This window comes from Semicossyphus pulcher, unplaced genomic scaffold (genome assembly GCF_022749685.1).
Source record: "Semicossyphus pulcher isolate SPU_LCO1_2020_fin unplaced genomic scaffold, fSemPul1.0.p SCAF_7, whole genome shotgun sequence".
Taxonomy (NCBI): Eukaryota; Metazoa; Chordata; class Actinopteri; order Labriformes; family Labridae; genus Semicossyphus; species Semicossyphus pulcher.
In genome coordinates, this window is record NW_027211748.1 from 578,832 (window position 1) to 593,408 (window position 14,577).

The window sequence follows — 14,577 nt, forward strand, 5'->3', positions numbered from 1 at the left end:
GTAACAGACAAATACGAAAATCACTCGCTTACATTAAAGCAAGTGCTTGTGAAAGTACAACTTTTCTCAACATATCACACACACACACACACACACACACGCGCGCGCGCGCGCGCGCACACACACACTGATTTTCTGTAGAGATTCTTCTACGTAGTTTACGCTCACATCTTCCTTTTACAACGCTGTACTTCTGTTGATTTACGCCGAATGCATTATGGTCACTGGCGAGGCTTTTCAGATGGTTAGCCAAACATCCACACAGAATAAGAGATGAGCAGGAAAACGAGACGAAGAAAACGAGAACAGTTTATTCCAAGCTACATAAACAGCGACAAAAAGAAAATGTGTTAAGGTACGTCAGTTCTTTTATAACTTTGAGCAACATTTTTATAAAATTACGTTGCTTTGTTTTGAATGACCGCATGTATGGGCAGATATTCAGCGTTAGCCAACATTGGGCTACTTAGCTGAATTGCTAGCATGTTAGCCAACATTTGCTCCTATTACGCTACGTCTTGCTAGTTAAACCTAGCTGGGTAGCTAGTTGTTGATGCTGTTCACTAGCTATTTCATGTACTGATGTACGTTTATTGTGTTTTTTCCGACATAAACGCCAGTTCGCTTTATTTGCTTCTGCTTACTTTCCACTTCGCCATTTCGAATTTGTTAAAAATAGTGCTAACGTTGTCGAGCTACACTGAGGCCAAACATTCATATACAAACTAATATTACAGTAGCATTAACTTAACTTGTTGCGATACCAAGCTCAGTTCATAGTTTAAAGTGCAATAACATCACATGATTATTTTTTTCTGAATTAAGGCACCATTTAACGTCGGATAGCGATCGCAGTCCTCTAGTTATCGAATGGAACAATCGCGGCTCCTGTTGTAATCTGGTGCTGTCGTTATCATTTACCATTAGCTATATTAGCAAACTCAAGCTCCTGTATGGCCTTACAGCGCATCACCTTAGGAGGTTTCGGTCCCAAAATTTCAATTCGAACGACCGTTTACGGTCCTAGCTTTGCAGTCTCTCAAGTTGGCGTTGAAATATTTACCAGTATACATAGATAGCTGGTGCAGCTTAGTTTATCATTGGAGTGTGGGTGGTAAGACAAGGCCATGTTGGCACGGTTAGCTATCACGTCCCTGTATTTACCTTAAAAACCTCATCAAGAGCAGCCTTGAAGACTTTGAAATGAACAGGTTTATTTGTAGGGAAACTGCTTTTGTTACCATCGGGGCCACCAGTAGCCTGAATGCACTGATTAGCAAGTGTTACTGTAAGGCGCTATTGATGCACAGATGCCCAACAAAAGTGAAGAAAATTTAAATTTTGCATACATTTCCCACGGCCCTCACGATAAGCGATAAAATATATAGGACACTGCGGACTAGCGATGCAGATACAGCAGTAAAGGTAGTAGTTTAGTATTTGAATTGAGCGTATACCATTACCATTAACTACCTGTGGAGTAAAAAAAAAAGTAAATCGTGAATTGACAATTAATGAAAAGCTGTGGTAGAGTGCTATGATTTGGGTTAAGTACACCTGTGGAGTGAGAACTGTAATAGAACTGTTGCTGAGCGCTATTGATTTTAGATCGTCTTTCAGGCATTGTACAGAGAGAGGTTTTATTTGTACATGTTTATTTCATCAACTTCCCGATTTTGCTAAATAAGGATTTCTAAAAATAAATAAAAAAACATGGAGAATTTTATTGAAGTGGGGGAAATCAGAATGAATCTAAGCATCTCAGAACTTCTTGGCACGTATATCACTGTAAGTGTTCTGCCCAGAACAACAAGTGAAAGAAGTAGCAGATTTTTTAACTTTAATTAGCATAAGTGGTGTCTACATTGGTAGAGCCCGACCAATATTGGATTTTTGGGGCCGATGCTGATTCCGATATTGGGGAGTAAAAAAAATCAGATATCGGTATATCGGCCGATATATTCACATATGTTCAAAATGTATCTGAAATTAAATTTCCAAATCTGAAAAGTTATTGTCATATTTGCATGACATACAAAATACAAATAAAATATTGTTCTGTAGCAACTTAAATAGCACTAAAATAAAATATCAAATTAAATAGAAGTGAGTACAACACAAAAACACACAAAAGTAGGAGCAAAAAGGATTTTCTTGTTTTTCCCACCTTCACACAGTGCTGCTGAAGATAAGTCACCAAACACAGACCAGCTCATTTGACATACTGTTAATAATAGTAATAAAAGGCTTAATGAGCAGGATTTTCCATATTAAATATTCCCTCTTAATCAACATCATAATCCAGGAGAAGTGTGAGCTGGTGTCTGTATCTGCAGAGGATCTGCCCTTCGTCTGTGTTTCTATTCTTATCATTCTGCTCTGTTTGGGGCATTTTGGACGATCTATGGACTGTCTATTGCGGGGCAGCGGTCTGGAGCTCAGCCAACAGTCTGCAGTTCGGGACTCAATCAAAATGTAACGTGACGGTGACGTGGCTGTCTCTCTGCTCTGCTCTCTGTCTGTATCACCTTAACATCATAACTTTAACATCTTTATGAGACGTAAAAGGGACCTCACAAAACGTCTTCATTTGCCGTTCTGTGAATGAGAACAGTCCGCGCGTGTGTGTGTCTCACTGCTGTAAGGAGCTGCAGGTGTGACGGAGGGCGGAGTAGGCAGACGCACACACCTAGTAGCAGCGCGACGTTGGCTTATTAAAACAAAACCCTATTTCTTCCTGCGGGGTTGTACGGAGGTGTAGACGTGTAAGCTTGTTGTTTTGAGCGTAACCGCTATGAAACTAGCAGACAATAAAGCTTAAGCAAACTTAAAACTAACTGAGAGCCAGACTGTACACACGGGATCTCGTCTGCGCAGTTTAGATGCGCAGAGGATAGAAACAGCGGTGCTCTGAAAGCAAGCTTTCTTTGGCTGATTACTGTGATTTTAACATGAGTTTGTTGTTCACAATGTTTCGTTCTGTATGGGAAAGATAATGCTTCCTAATGCTTCCCCTGCTGTGTGTGCTGCTCTGCTCAGCTGTGACGCGCACTCACCTCATTTCCCATCATACCTGCCACATAGTGCTGACTGAATAGTTTAAGTTGTTATGTTTGCTATTTATGTTCCAAAATGCAAACAAATATTTTGTTAGTGTTTTTAATGTGTCTGTTTAGAACATATGTTCTGCATATGTTGGTAATTGTCATTTTTGTGCTGGTTTATAGTTGTAACCATGAGTGAGGTGGCTGTTTCATTTCTTGACTTCAGCTGTATTTTAAAAAAAAAAGAAGAAAAAAAAGAGAAATCGGTTTGACCGATAAATCTGTCAGGCATTGAGTCAGATTTTTCGTTTTGTGGAGAAACTTCTGAAGAACTTTTTTTTTTTTAACTGAGGGGAGCCTTGTTGCCATTGGCAAGCTGTTGAGTGGAGACTGTTGGGATACAGCCTGCAAGAAGTTAAGAGGGTGTTGGGTAGTCAGACAAGAGGGGACCGTAACATAAAACAGTGGTAACAAACATTCAGTATTAGATACCAAGATTTGTGTTAATACTAAATAGGGTTTTCCCGAGGTTTTCAGAGCGCTTAGGTGCTAACTAGGTTACCGGCAGTGTTTCCGCTACGTAAATTTTGCCGCAGCGCTGCCGCTGCTTCAGATATCTGTGCTATTAAACGACTATGCTCCAAATGAACGGTCGTTCGCCTGCTCTCCTTGTTGAGGAAGAGCACTGAAACAGTGACAGGAGTCACAGGACATCAGGACGCTCTCTGTCCGCACACAATCATATGCAGTTCTGTAACGCAGTGTAAACATTCCTACTATGTATCTCTGTATGTCCCTATTGTAATTGCATTGATTGCCGCTGTTTATAAAGCTTGTAAAAGGTGCAGATGTTATTCGGTAACGGTCGATCGTTTTGATCGCTACGTCATTAATAAAGTCCTTTGTGCACATGCGACTCATGTTTTGTGAGAACTGAATAGTGAGAGAAAATATTTAACTTTTGTGACTTAATTAAACAGACTGCTGATGAAGACACAGCAGACAGAGAGACAGACAGAAAGAGGGGGCGGGGCCAGCGGCTGTGCAGAGAGAAGAGCAGGTGTGTTGGGGGGACTGAAGCAAAGCAAAGCAAAGTGATCAAATTAAAGTAATTAAAACCTGAATTTCCTTAATCCAGCCCAGGGTTTGAAGAAGAGCGTACAATTAAACTGTCGAAGTAAGAAATAAGCATCTAAAAAGAGGGTAATCCAGACTGAGTAAGTCTACATGTGATGTGCTTCTCACAGAAATCATTGATATATGCGATGATTACCATGTTATGCTTTCAGCATATTTTTGAGCATGCAGTACCTTTGAGGTTATTCTGTAGAATATTCTGGACAGTATTTGTCATTGTTTTGGAATGTTGCAGTAATAATAAACATGCATTTGCATAAAGGAAGCATATTTGTCCATTCCCATGTTGATAAGAGGATTTTAAACTTTAAAAAATATCTCTTTAAGCGGGATTCGACATAAGCACTGGCCAGGTGGCCCGACGGTATGTTTGTAACCCCCCGGGCCAGTAGATTAACTATTTAACTGGCCCCATGTGCCAGTAGGATCCACAAGCCCACAATGTAAACAAATTACTTTCTATGCAGAATCCCGCGGTAATCTCTATCCGATGTCAGCATCACTGCAGGTACTTTGGCTGCTGCTGTCAACAACACGTTACACGCTCCTCGCTGCACTCGCGACAGATCAGCTGTCATTCTAGAATATGCTAATTGACGTTAGCAAGCTACGGCAGACTAGTATAAACACACACGTTTTAGTTTTTCATACACACGCGAGGGAGATTTACTTCCCCCAACGCTGATGAGCCACTAAACACCCATAGCAGTGTTTCCCACACATAGAACAACAGGAACAGTCCGTCTGATATCACATAGTGAAGCTTTTAATGAGAGCACAGAGTAAACTGACCACTGTGCATGCAGAGTCTGTGTGTCAGTCACCTGCCTGTAAACTGTAAACATGCAAGCGACGCTCCGGCCATCACAGATGCGCCTGCGGGATGATCGAGGCAGTTGAGCAATTAAGTGAGGTGGCAATAAGTGTATGTATTCCCGTTATCAGCGGCACCTCGTCTCGGTGCACGTTAGCACTGTGGCTACATAAACAGACTGTCACAAAGCGGACGTGCCGCGGACTGCTTACCTTTAACGGCTACAGGAAGTAGGAGACGGTAAGATTGTGTTTCAAAAAGTTGCTCTCACGGGCTGATCACGCTTATAAACATACATTTGAACAGCGTCAGTAATGGCAGGTAACATACTAAATCTATTACTACTTAGTCATGCAGGTGTCAGAGTTGCTGAACCAAGAGGTAAAAGAAGCCTCTTTATGCCCATATGATTATTTTGGTCTATTTTTATGAGTTCATAATAGTTCCACAATTGAACACACATTCATTAATAAGATCCCTTACAGAGAAACAAAATTTTAAAATAATACCGAAATAACAAATGATTTCAGGGCCAGTGGTTTTAATGGCAGGGCCAGTGAATTTGTAAAGTTACTGGCCCGGAGTGCCAGTGGAAAATTGTGCTCAGTGTCGACCCCTGCTTTAAGGTACATTTACAACAGTTAAAAAATGTGCAATTAATCACAAGTTAACTATGGACAACGATGCGATTAATCGCGATTAAATATTTTAATCGATTAACAGCCCTAAGAAAAAATGATGCGTATAATACAAAATATGTACAACAGGTGTGATAAAAACTGTACAGATGTGCATGGTTTTAGTGAGTGCAAAAGCTTACAGTATAAAGTTAAAAATAAGAATAGTGCAGTAGGCGCTGCACCTAAGCCTTTATATGGTGGGGAAAACCCTGATACTAAATAGTTCTATTTTGAATATATACACCTGAGGCCATATATTCAGATACACTTTGGCTTCAGACATTCAAACTCAACCTTAAGTATCCAATGTTACCACACATTACCTGTGGTAATAGAGAAAGCACTTTTATATCCATGGGAGAAAAATTCAACATAATAGACAACAAAGAACTTTTATTACTATTTACAGATTTTTTTTATGTCAAAAGTTGAAATACACTATTTTAGTATTCAGGCAAAATTACCTTTAAGTTGCTTCACTTAAATCAAATGCTAAAGGTAGCATATAACAAGTGTCTTGCAAAACATTTTGGACAAGTTCAGTTCACAAATTCTTGCTCCGACTATATATCCTTAACTATATACTGTTTAACTTATTTTTATGCATAAATGTAAGTCTATTTTCAGTGAATTCACAGATCCTTCACAGACCCTACACAGCCTTTAAATGCATTCAGTTTAATTACTTAAAAGTAAGCATAGTGTGAAACTACACTCACTTTGATTTATATTGAGATGTGTCTCTCATATTTTGTCCTCCCTATTTATATACATGAGGGGGCCAGAGTATTAGAAACACCTCTGAATATAATGCAGCTCAGTACAGCCCCATCACCAATTATGTCCTTGATGCTGAAATATCATTGAATTAATGACAGCTTAGAAAAAAGCCTGTACATTACAGGCAACGTAAATGAAAATCTTATGGTTGAGTTGGTATATTGAATTACATTAGATTTTTCAGGTGTAGCCTACCCAATAAAGTGGCCAGTGAGTGTTATGTCAAGGCAGTGATGTTCATAGGTTTTCAAATAAGTGAGTCCCCGGAACCCGCGTGTGGTGATTTGAGTGCAATTTTTAAGAAATTCTAGTGTTAAACTTGTGTTTGATGTTGGTATGGTATGATATGGTTATGATGAACTGATAAATTCACGTATGCTTTTTTTTCAAAAGCATAAAATTACAAATCTGAAAAGTTTTACTAGAAAACAACTATCTTTTGCATGACATACAACATTTCTTAATTAACTCTGAATCAATGTGATTATAAGCGATCAGAAAATGAATAATCAATCACTGTGAAACTTTTGTCACAAAAATGAAGCTAGGCCTAACAGTAGAAAGAAAAAAATGAATTATGCAGATATGTTTGTGGTGCATTTTGGGCGGCCTTAATGTTAATCAAGTCTGTTCTATTTCACAATGATTACTTGTACTTAAGAAATAACAGGATATATGCGCAGACATCATCTGAGCATTGGAAATAATTTTTAGTATGTTTATAGAAATGTAAAACTGCAATTAAAAAAAGTGTTCCATAAAATTAATAAATAATCATGAGTAATTGTGATCTCAATATTGATCAAAATAATTGTGATTATCATTTTGGCCATAATCGTGCAATCCTCCTGCTTTCACTGGGTGACTGCTGAGTGCAACTCTGCTGTCCACTCCTGGCTCAGGTGCTCATGCCAGGTCTCATTCACAGCATTCTCATACCCACAAGCTCTGACACTGTTCACAGAAAAACTTTTTAAAGCCCCTGGAAACTCAGCTTGAAATAGCAAAAATGCATGTATGATATCAGTTGTGAGTGTGTCACAAAGCATCCACAAAAATCTGAGTGAAAATAAACATTCAGAACCACTAGAAAATCTTCTTGAAAAACAGCTCGTTTGGCTGTGCAGACAATTTCTCAGGACTGTTTAGGCGTGGCAGCTCCCGTGTTGATTGACACCTGCCGGGGTCCGCCTGTCCTAGTTCTCATGGCAACTGTCAACACAACGATGGCGCATGGGAAAGCAGTGTTTCCTCTAGGATTTTTTTCAGCAGCAGGGTAGAGGGTGTTGTACCACCCAGGTATGTGCACATGTGCACATCATATCAAAACTATTGCTGTCAGGTGATTAAAAAAATGAATCTAATTAATTACAGGCTTTGTAATTAATTGATTTCAATGAATCTCATATATCAATGATTTCTGTGAGAAGCACGTCACATGTAGACTAACCCTCTTTGTAGATGGTTGTTTCTTACTTCCACACTTTAATTGTTCTTTCTTCTTCACCTCATTAAGTTTTAATTCACAAACTACTTTAACCTGATCACTTTGCTTCAGTCCCCCAACACACCTGCACCTCTGCTCCCTGCAACACTACTGGCCCCGCTCAACCCCCCGCCCCCGCTTCTATCTGTCTCTCTTTCTGCTGTGTTGACGGTCTTCATCAGCAGTCTGTTTAATTAAGTCACAAAAGTTACAAATTTTCTCTTTCGCAATTCAGTTCTCACAGCACGTGAGTCGCGTGTGCACGAGGGACGTTATTAATGACGTAGCGATCTTAACGATCGATCGTTACCAAACGACATCTCCTTTTATAAGCTTTATAAAGCGCGACAATCAATGTATTAACAGTAGGGACGTACGGAGTTAGATAGACAATATCTCCTCATTTCAGTATAATATTGTGCAGCTTGTTGGAGGGAGATCGCCAGGGAGCTGAAAGTTTGATACTGAGCGCACAGCTGATATGGGCACGTGGATTGTTTACACTGCGTATTAGAACTGCGTATGTATGCCTATGTCAGCGATGCGGAGCGGACCCTCTTTTGCCGTTAGAAGTAAACTGGTCCCGCTGTTGTTTATGTGGTTGCCAAGACTTCACGAGTTCACTGTTTCAGTGGTCTTCCTCAATGAGGAGAGGATGGACGATCGTTGATTTGCAGCGGAAATCTCCAAAGAGTCGTTCAATTACAACTTCTGAAGCAGCGGCTGCAACAATTCATTAAATGTATGTGGCGGAAACACTGCTGCTTCTCCAAGTCCGCCGCATTTACAAAATAAAAAAATGACACGTCATCTCAGATGGTGGATGTGCACCCGGGGACAGCACACACAGGCATGATGCAGAGATGTTCAAGGTATGTGGACACGAGTTAGCGCAGACTCAGAGAGAGGGATTGATCGCGAGCCCAGAAGTGTTATTGCACCTGTGAGGGCGGGGCAACTGCTGTTGATTATTTCATGATTGGTTCGAGAAAATTTATGACGACATGAATATCTTCACTGACCACGCCCAATTTAACCCCAGCGTCAGGGAAGTTAACAAAGTAAGAATGGCAATAACTCCACTTTGGATTAAAAGTCATTTCTAAACCTTTTAACATGCTTACAAGTATGTACATAAGACTTTAAACTGCATGGTGAGAAGGATTTTGTGGATTTGGGTTTCCAGGGGCTTTAAGTAAAGGTGTTTACTCACCGTCCACGCCAGGCTTGTTTTAATATTTCTACGTCTGCGTATTGCAATGCACACTGGCTGCTTTGTATGAAACAGGGCTTCCACATTTCTGACTGTAACCATGTCTGCTTTTATTTTGAAAGTACCACACTTCTGATAACAATCAGTCGCTGAACATTAGTGACTGATGTTGTATTTATTTTAACCCACCGGTAACCTACACACACTCCATTTCATAACACAGTGCTGGGTCCAAAAGTATGGAGGACTGAAACTGCCATAATCAAAATTAAATAAATAAATAAATATCTCAAATAAATAAATAAGTAAATAAAATAATAAAGACAGAAATGTAGAAATTTGTATAAAATGTGTATATGTCTAGCTCCCCACAGTTTCCGGAAATTACTTAAAGAAGCAATGCTAGCCGAGCTATATGCAACTAGTAATGGATGTGAACTGGCTTGTGGGTGATGCCACAATCGCACGAGATGCCAGCGTTCCGCGGCTATAGATGCTGGAATTTATCCACGGCCTGCCTCATTAGGGATTGCAGTGGAATATATGCTATCCCAATTCATATACATTCATTAATATTAGTGTGTGTAACGAACTGCACTCCCGAAGAGAGAGAGAGAGAGAGAGCGAGAGCGAGAGAGAGTGCATGCGGACAGCGCGGACGCAGCTAACAAAGTGGTCATTTGAGTATGAGACCAATTAGACTTAGATAAGACCTAAATAAAAGAGCATTAAAACGAGAGCGAGTCAGAGAGGAGAGATAAGAAAAATGTACATCAGACAACTGCATGCTTGATTATTTATGTTTCCTCATCTTCATTGCTTGGTAATGTCACCGCTTTTCGAATGTTCACATGGACGCGCATCATGAGACCGGGCGCAGCTACGATAGGTGTCAGTTAGACCTGCTGCACTCGGCTCCTTTGAACTGTAGACGGGAGTACTTGTTTACAGTGACAGACAGTGTGATGGCTGTCTCATGGACGAGTCCTCCGCATGTTGAAAGGTTGAAAGTGCAACATTAGGTGTATCATATATTAATTTAGTAGGGACAATTGACTAATTTCCAATCCCAATTCTACGCCATTGATATAGCCTGCCTATCAACTGTTTTTTAAGATAAATAAATGCAGATAATATTTGACCGTAATTTCACCCATTTGTCCGGAATATTGAAAGCTTAAAAATCCACTGTCAGTCGACCTCTACTACGTATATTGATGGCCTAATTCACTCTTCAGATAGGTGCTGGTGCCATCGCTAACGTTTTCATACTGCGGCAGTTTGAGTGGTGACCTGTTGTCAAGATATTATTTTCAACGAAAGAAACTGTTAAACAAAAACAAATACGGGGATGAAGCGCTCCTCAGCACCCTGCGGCAGCCTTTTTTCCTGAGAAAAACCTCACAGGTGATCTGGCAGTCTTCCAAAAAGCTTCACTAGCTAACAATGTCCTGAGAATTAGGTCGGGACAATTACTGGAGATGTCCTTTCACAGTTATAGCACACAACAGAGTATTTCAATAAGGCGAGAATGCATCTGACATGATAATCTCCTGTTTGCTTTAGGTGAGGGGTGCAGGAGGCAGGACATGATGAAAAAAGTATGTAGCAGTTGAACAATTCCTCCAGAAATAAAATGGCTTTTATTTAATGACAAATACACAGTTGCGTGTACAACTGAATAAATGAAATAAGAATAAACATTCTGTAGAAAGTTCATTATTAACACAAAAACCACAAGAAGAAAACTAAAACTAAATAAATAAATGCATAAAACAAAAACCCAACAACATCAAAGACAATTTTCAAGTTAATTTTTCAATTTATTTGGTTCATTTTCAATAGACAAAGCAAAATACGAAGACAGAAAATAAAAGAACCAATTCTTAGTAATAAACCGAAAGGGTGTAGGCAGAAGCTAAAGCTTATTTACACCTACCCCTCTTACCTTACAAATCAGAATCATCACAAAAACAAGGATATGGCAGCAGCAATGCAGATAAATTAGTATTATCATTTTGGCCATTACTGGCATTAACTTAAATTTTCCAAAGTGTACTGCATGATGCTATTGCTTATAAAGGCATACTGTGTGCTACAAGCATGGGGAGAACAGGACTCTATCAGGGGTGCAGAAAATTTGAGCAGTACAAGAGGCCGCTCAGTCAATGGGGACAACATCCAGCTGGAGGGACCTTACATGCTCTAAGAATGGCCGCCAAATTTTATAAAATTTTACATTGGAGCCAAGAAGGGAGTGTTTAATGGTTTCTAATTTCACAAAGGATAGGGCGTCTTTTATCTAATGGGTATGAGAGGGGGGTGTGAGGACTCTTCCAGTGCATCAGAATAACCTGCCTCGCTAGCAGTGTGAGAAAGGCTACTAGTTCAACAAAATAGGATGGCAATGAGTGGTCAGCTGGTAGGACATCAAACAGGCCAACTATGGGTCAGGGGTGCATATTAACAGATGTGACGACTGAGAGTGAGTCAAATACAGACTTCCTAAATATGTGGGAAAGATTAGCTGGTCCTAGGTGACATTTATCACAATTTGGATCAGTACCAGGATAGATGCGAGCTAGTCTGCTCGTTGACCAGTGAACTCTGTGGACTACTTTGCATTGTAAGACCCCGTGACGAGCCCAGATACATAACGTGTGGACACGTTTCAAAACTGACTGCCAAACCTCAGTCTCTATCTCTATATTAAGATCCCGGGACCAGGTAATGCGTAGGTTATCAGAGGCTGGAGGTTGGCACATGAAGAATTTGTTGTATAGCTGCGAAATGGTACCTTTTGAGGTAAGGATTAATATTAAAAATGGTGTCAACCCAGGTAGAAGGAGGGATAGCAGGAAAGCCAGGAAAGTGATTGTGAATTCAGTCTCTGATTTGTAATCTGAAGAAGTGGGTCCTTGCTAAATTAAATACATGCATTAATTGGTCAAAAGATGCAAATGTTCCATCAATGTAAAGATGCTTTACAGAGACAATTCCATAACCTTCCCAGGTTGAGAATTTTCTGGTAAATTTAATTTCAATAAATACTGAAGTTGTTTTTGCTTAGATGTAATTACCTGTATTTTTTTTCTTATACAATGTCACTTAAATGCAGCCGTATTTAATAAATCAGTGGGTGTAATTTTTTTCTTCTCTGTCTTTCAGGTTGTACATTGAAGCCTATGCACCATTCTTCCCTTTCCAGAGACCAGTGATTTTTTGGTGTCTTATAGTACCAGGAAGTTGTGTAAAAGACTACCATTCTTTGTTGAACAGTGGACACCTACATAGGATGTGCACTAAGACCTATGGCAATAAATCAATCATCTGAAGTTTTTTTCATCTGAAGTCGTACCTCAAGATGCTTTAAAAAAGGGTCACATCTGAACTTTAATTTTTGATAAAGTAAACATATTACTGCTGTCATAGTCTGCTCTGGGGTTGGGTATATGGCTGGTTTGATGGTTGGCAGACATGTCTGAGCATGAAGCTAGTGTAGCTTCATAATTTAATATAGAATGTTAGCATATGGCTAGCCACATATGGTGACATATCAGGCCATTATCCTCCACCCTTCCATCATCATTTCTGGCCCCTACAAGGGGCTATACAATTAGTTAAGTGTGGTGCCCCCTTGCCCCCTCATCTTTTCATTTCTCCTTCATTAAGTTATCTGTCCATTTATATAAACTATCATCAGTGTTTGCTCCATCACTCATCAACCCATATCACTTTTAATAGTAATAATAAGTCTATAGCCCAGCCTAACTCAACTCTGTTCCAATATGAAATCATTTTCTTTTCTTTGAATTAATCTCACAACCCCTGCATTTCAAGTTAAATTTCCATAGCTCAAACTTTTTCTACCAAAGTGAAACCCTAGCCCCAGTTTAGTTAACATTTGGGCCTGAGTAGACCACCCTAAAGTGTGAAAGTCTAGCTGCTAGACAGTTGTTTTGGTAGTTAATTTAGTTGAATGGAATCAGCGTAACCGTGGAGAGGCCAGGCTACCACAAACTGATGGACTTTGACAAGCGAGGAGTAGGAGGAGGGGGTGGTGGAGGGAAGGGGGAGGCAGAGGAGGGTAAGAGGATGTCTTCAAAGACAGGGAGTCGATCAGGGCATGGTGGCAGGGGTGCTGGCTCTAACTCTGGAGTTCTTATGGTGGGACCAAACTTTCGGGTTGGAAAGAAGATCGGCTGTGGAAACTTTGGAGAGCTGCGACTAGGAAAGAACCTGTACACCAATGAATATGTTGCAATCAAACTGGTAAAAATAATCCCTCTTTATGTTGTTGATAGTATTGTCGGGCAGCACATTACTTTTTTTGGTACTGTGAATAAGCTAATGGAATGGCACTTGGAAGAGACAGAAAATTATTAACATGTTTAAAAATCAGATTTGACTATCCAGAATACTGTAGTATTGTGTAAAAAAATCTATATTTGATTGACAGAATTATTCTTTTTAAACATAATCCTCATTTGTAGGAGCCTATCAAGTCGCGGGCCCCACAGCTCCACTTAGAATATCGATTCTACAAACAGCTGGGATGTTCAGGTAAGAATAATCATCTCCTTTGTCAGATTCTTTTTTTTTTTTTTTGCCAATTTTTCCCCTGCACTGCTTTCCTTCTGACTGCTAACTCCATTTCTGACCCAGGTAGAGTGATTATAACTTTGTGCTGCAACATTATTGCCCGACAAATATTAACACGTCCTTTCCACTGTAACACGTGCGGGACTTGTTGTGTTTCACTTGGGATTTCGTTTCTTATTGGGTGTGTGTGGGTGTTTGTGTGGGAAGTCACCCCAGGATAAAGTGCAGCAAGGTGGCTTTCGTCAGTTGCTGTCAGTCTTCTATGCAGGTGTTTTTGGTTGAATTGCAGTCAGATCTCATTAGAGATGCAGTGATGATTGATCAATTTCTCGGCTTTATACAAATATATATGCCTGTGTCCATCTTCTGTTCTTTCTTCATCTGTTCGTACAGAGGGTGTACCCCAGGTGTTTTACTTTGGACCATGTGGTAAATACAATGCTATGGTTCTAGAACTACTGGGACCCAGCTTAGAAGATCTATTTGACCTCTGTGACCGGACCTTCTCTCTCAAGACTGTACTCATGATAGCCATACAACTGGTAAGACTAATGCAGGGTTCAGACAGGGGGCGAAGAGCATCCAAGAGCTGGTAGCTTCCTTATAGCTCCAATGTTGACTTATTGGACCGTTCAGACAGGGAGCACTGAAGCTAGAGCTCCATGGCTGGCTCGCAATCTGCAACAATGGTTTTGGCATCTGTTTTTTTCCCTGCTCATTGTGAATGAATCTGTCAAAAAAAAAGAACACGCTAATAATGTATCAAAAGATATAAATGATATGTAAGATATAAATGATCTGATTCTGATAAATGCTTAGAT

The 14,577-nt window shown here is 40.0% G+C and overlaps 1 protein-coding gene across 2 annotated transcripts in view; it reads left to right on the plus strand.

Annotated features, from left to right (window-relative positions):
• Positions 1-203: 203 nt before the first annotated feature.
• The window catches only part of LOC138611098 (casein kinase I-like), a 57,143-nt gene continuing 42,769 nt past the window's right edge, over positions 204-14,577 (plus strand). Inside the window, exons 1-4 of one of the 2 annotated variants that reach the window (XM_069684016.1) lie at positions 204-355; positions 12,323-13,426; positions 13,648-13,717; positions 14,150-14,298. In XM_069684016.1, the coding sequence (XP_069540117.1) occupies positions 13,178-13,426; positions 13,648-13,717; positions 14,150-14,298 (468 nt within the window). In that variant the 5' untranslated portion in view covers positions 204-355; positions 12,323-13,177. The remainder of the gene's footprint in view (positions 356-12,322; positions 13,427-13,647; positions 13,718-14,149; positions 14,299-14,577) is intronic. The other variant, XM_069684015.1, reaches the window with a different exon arrangement.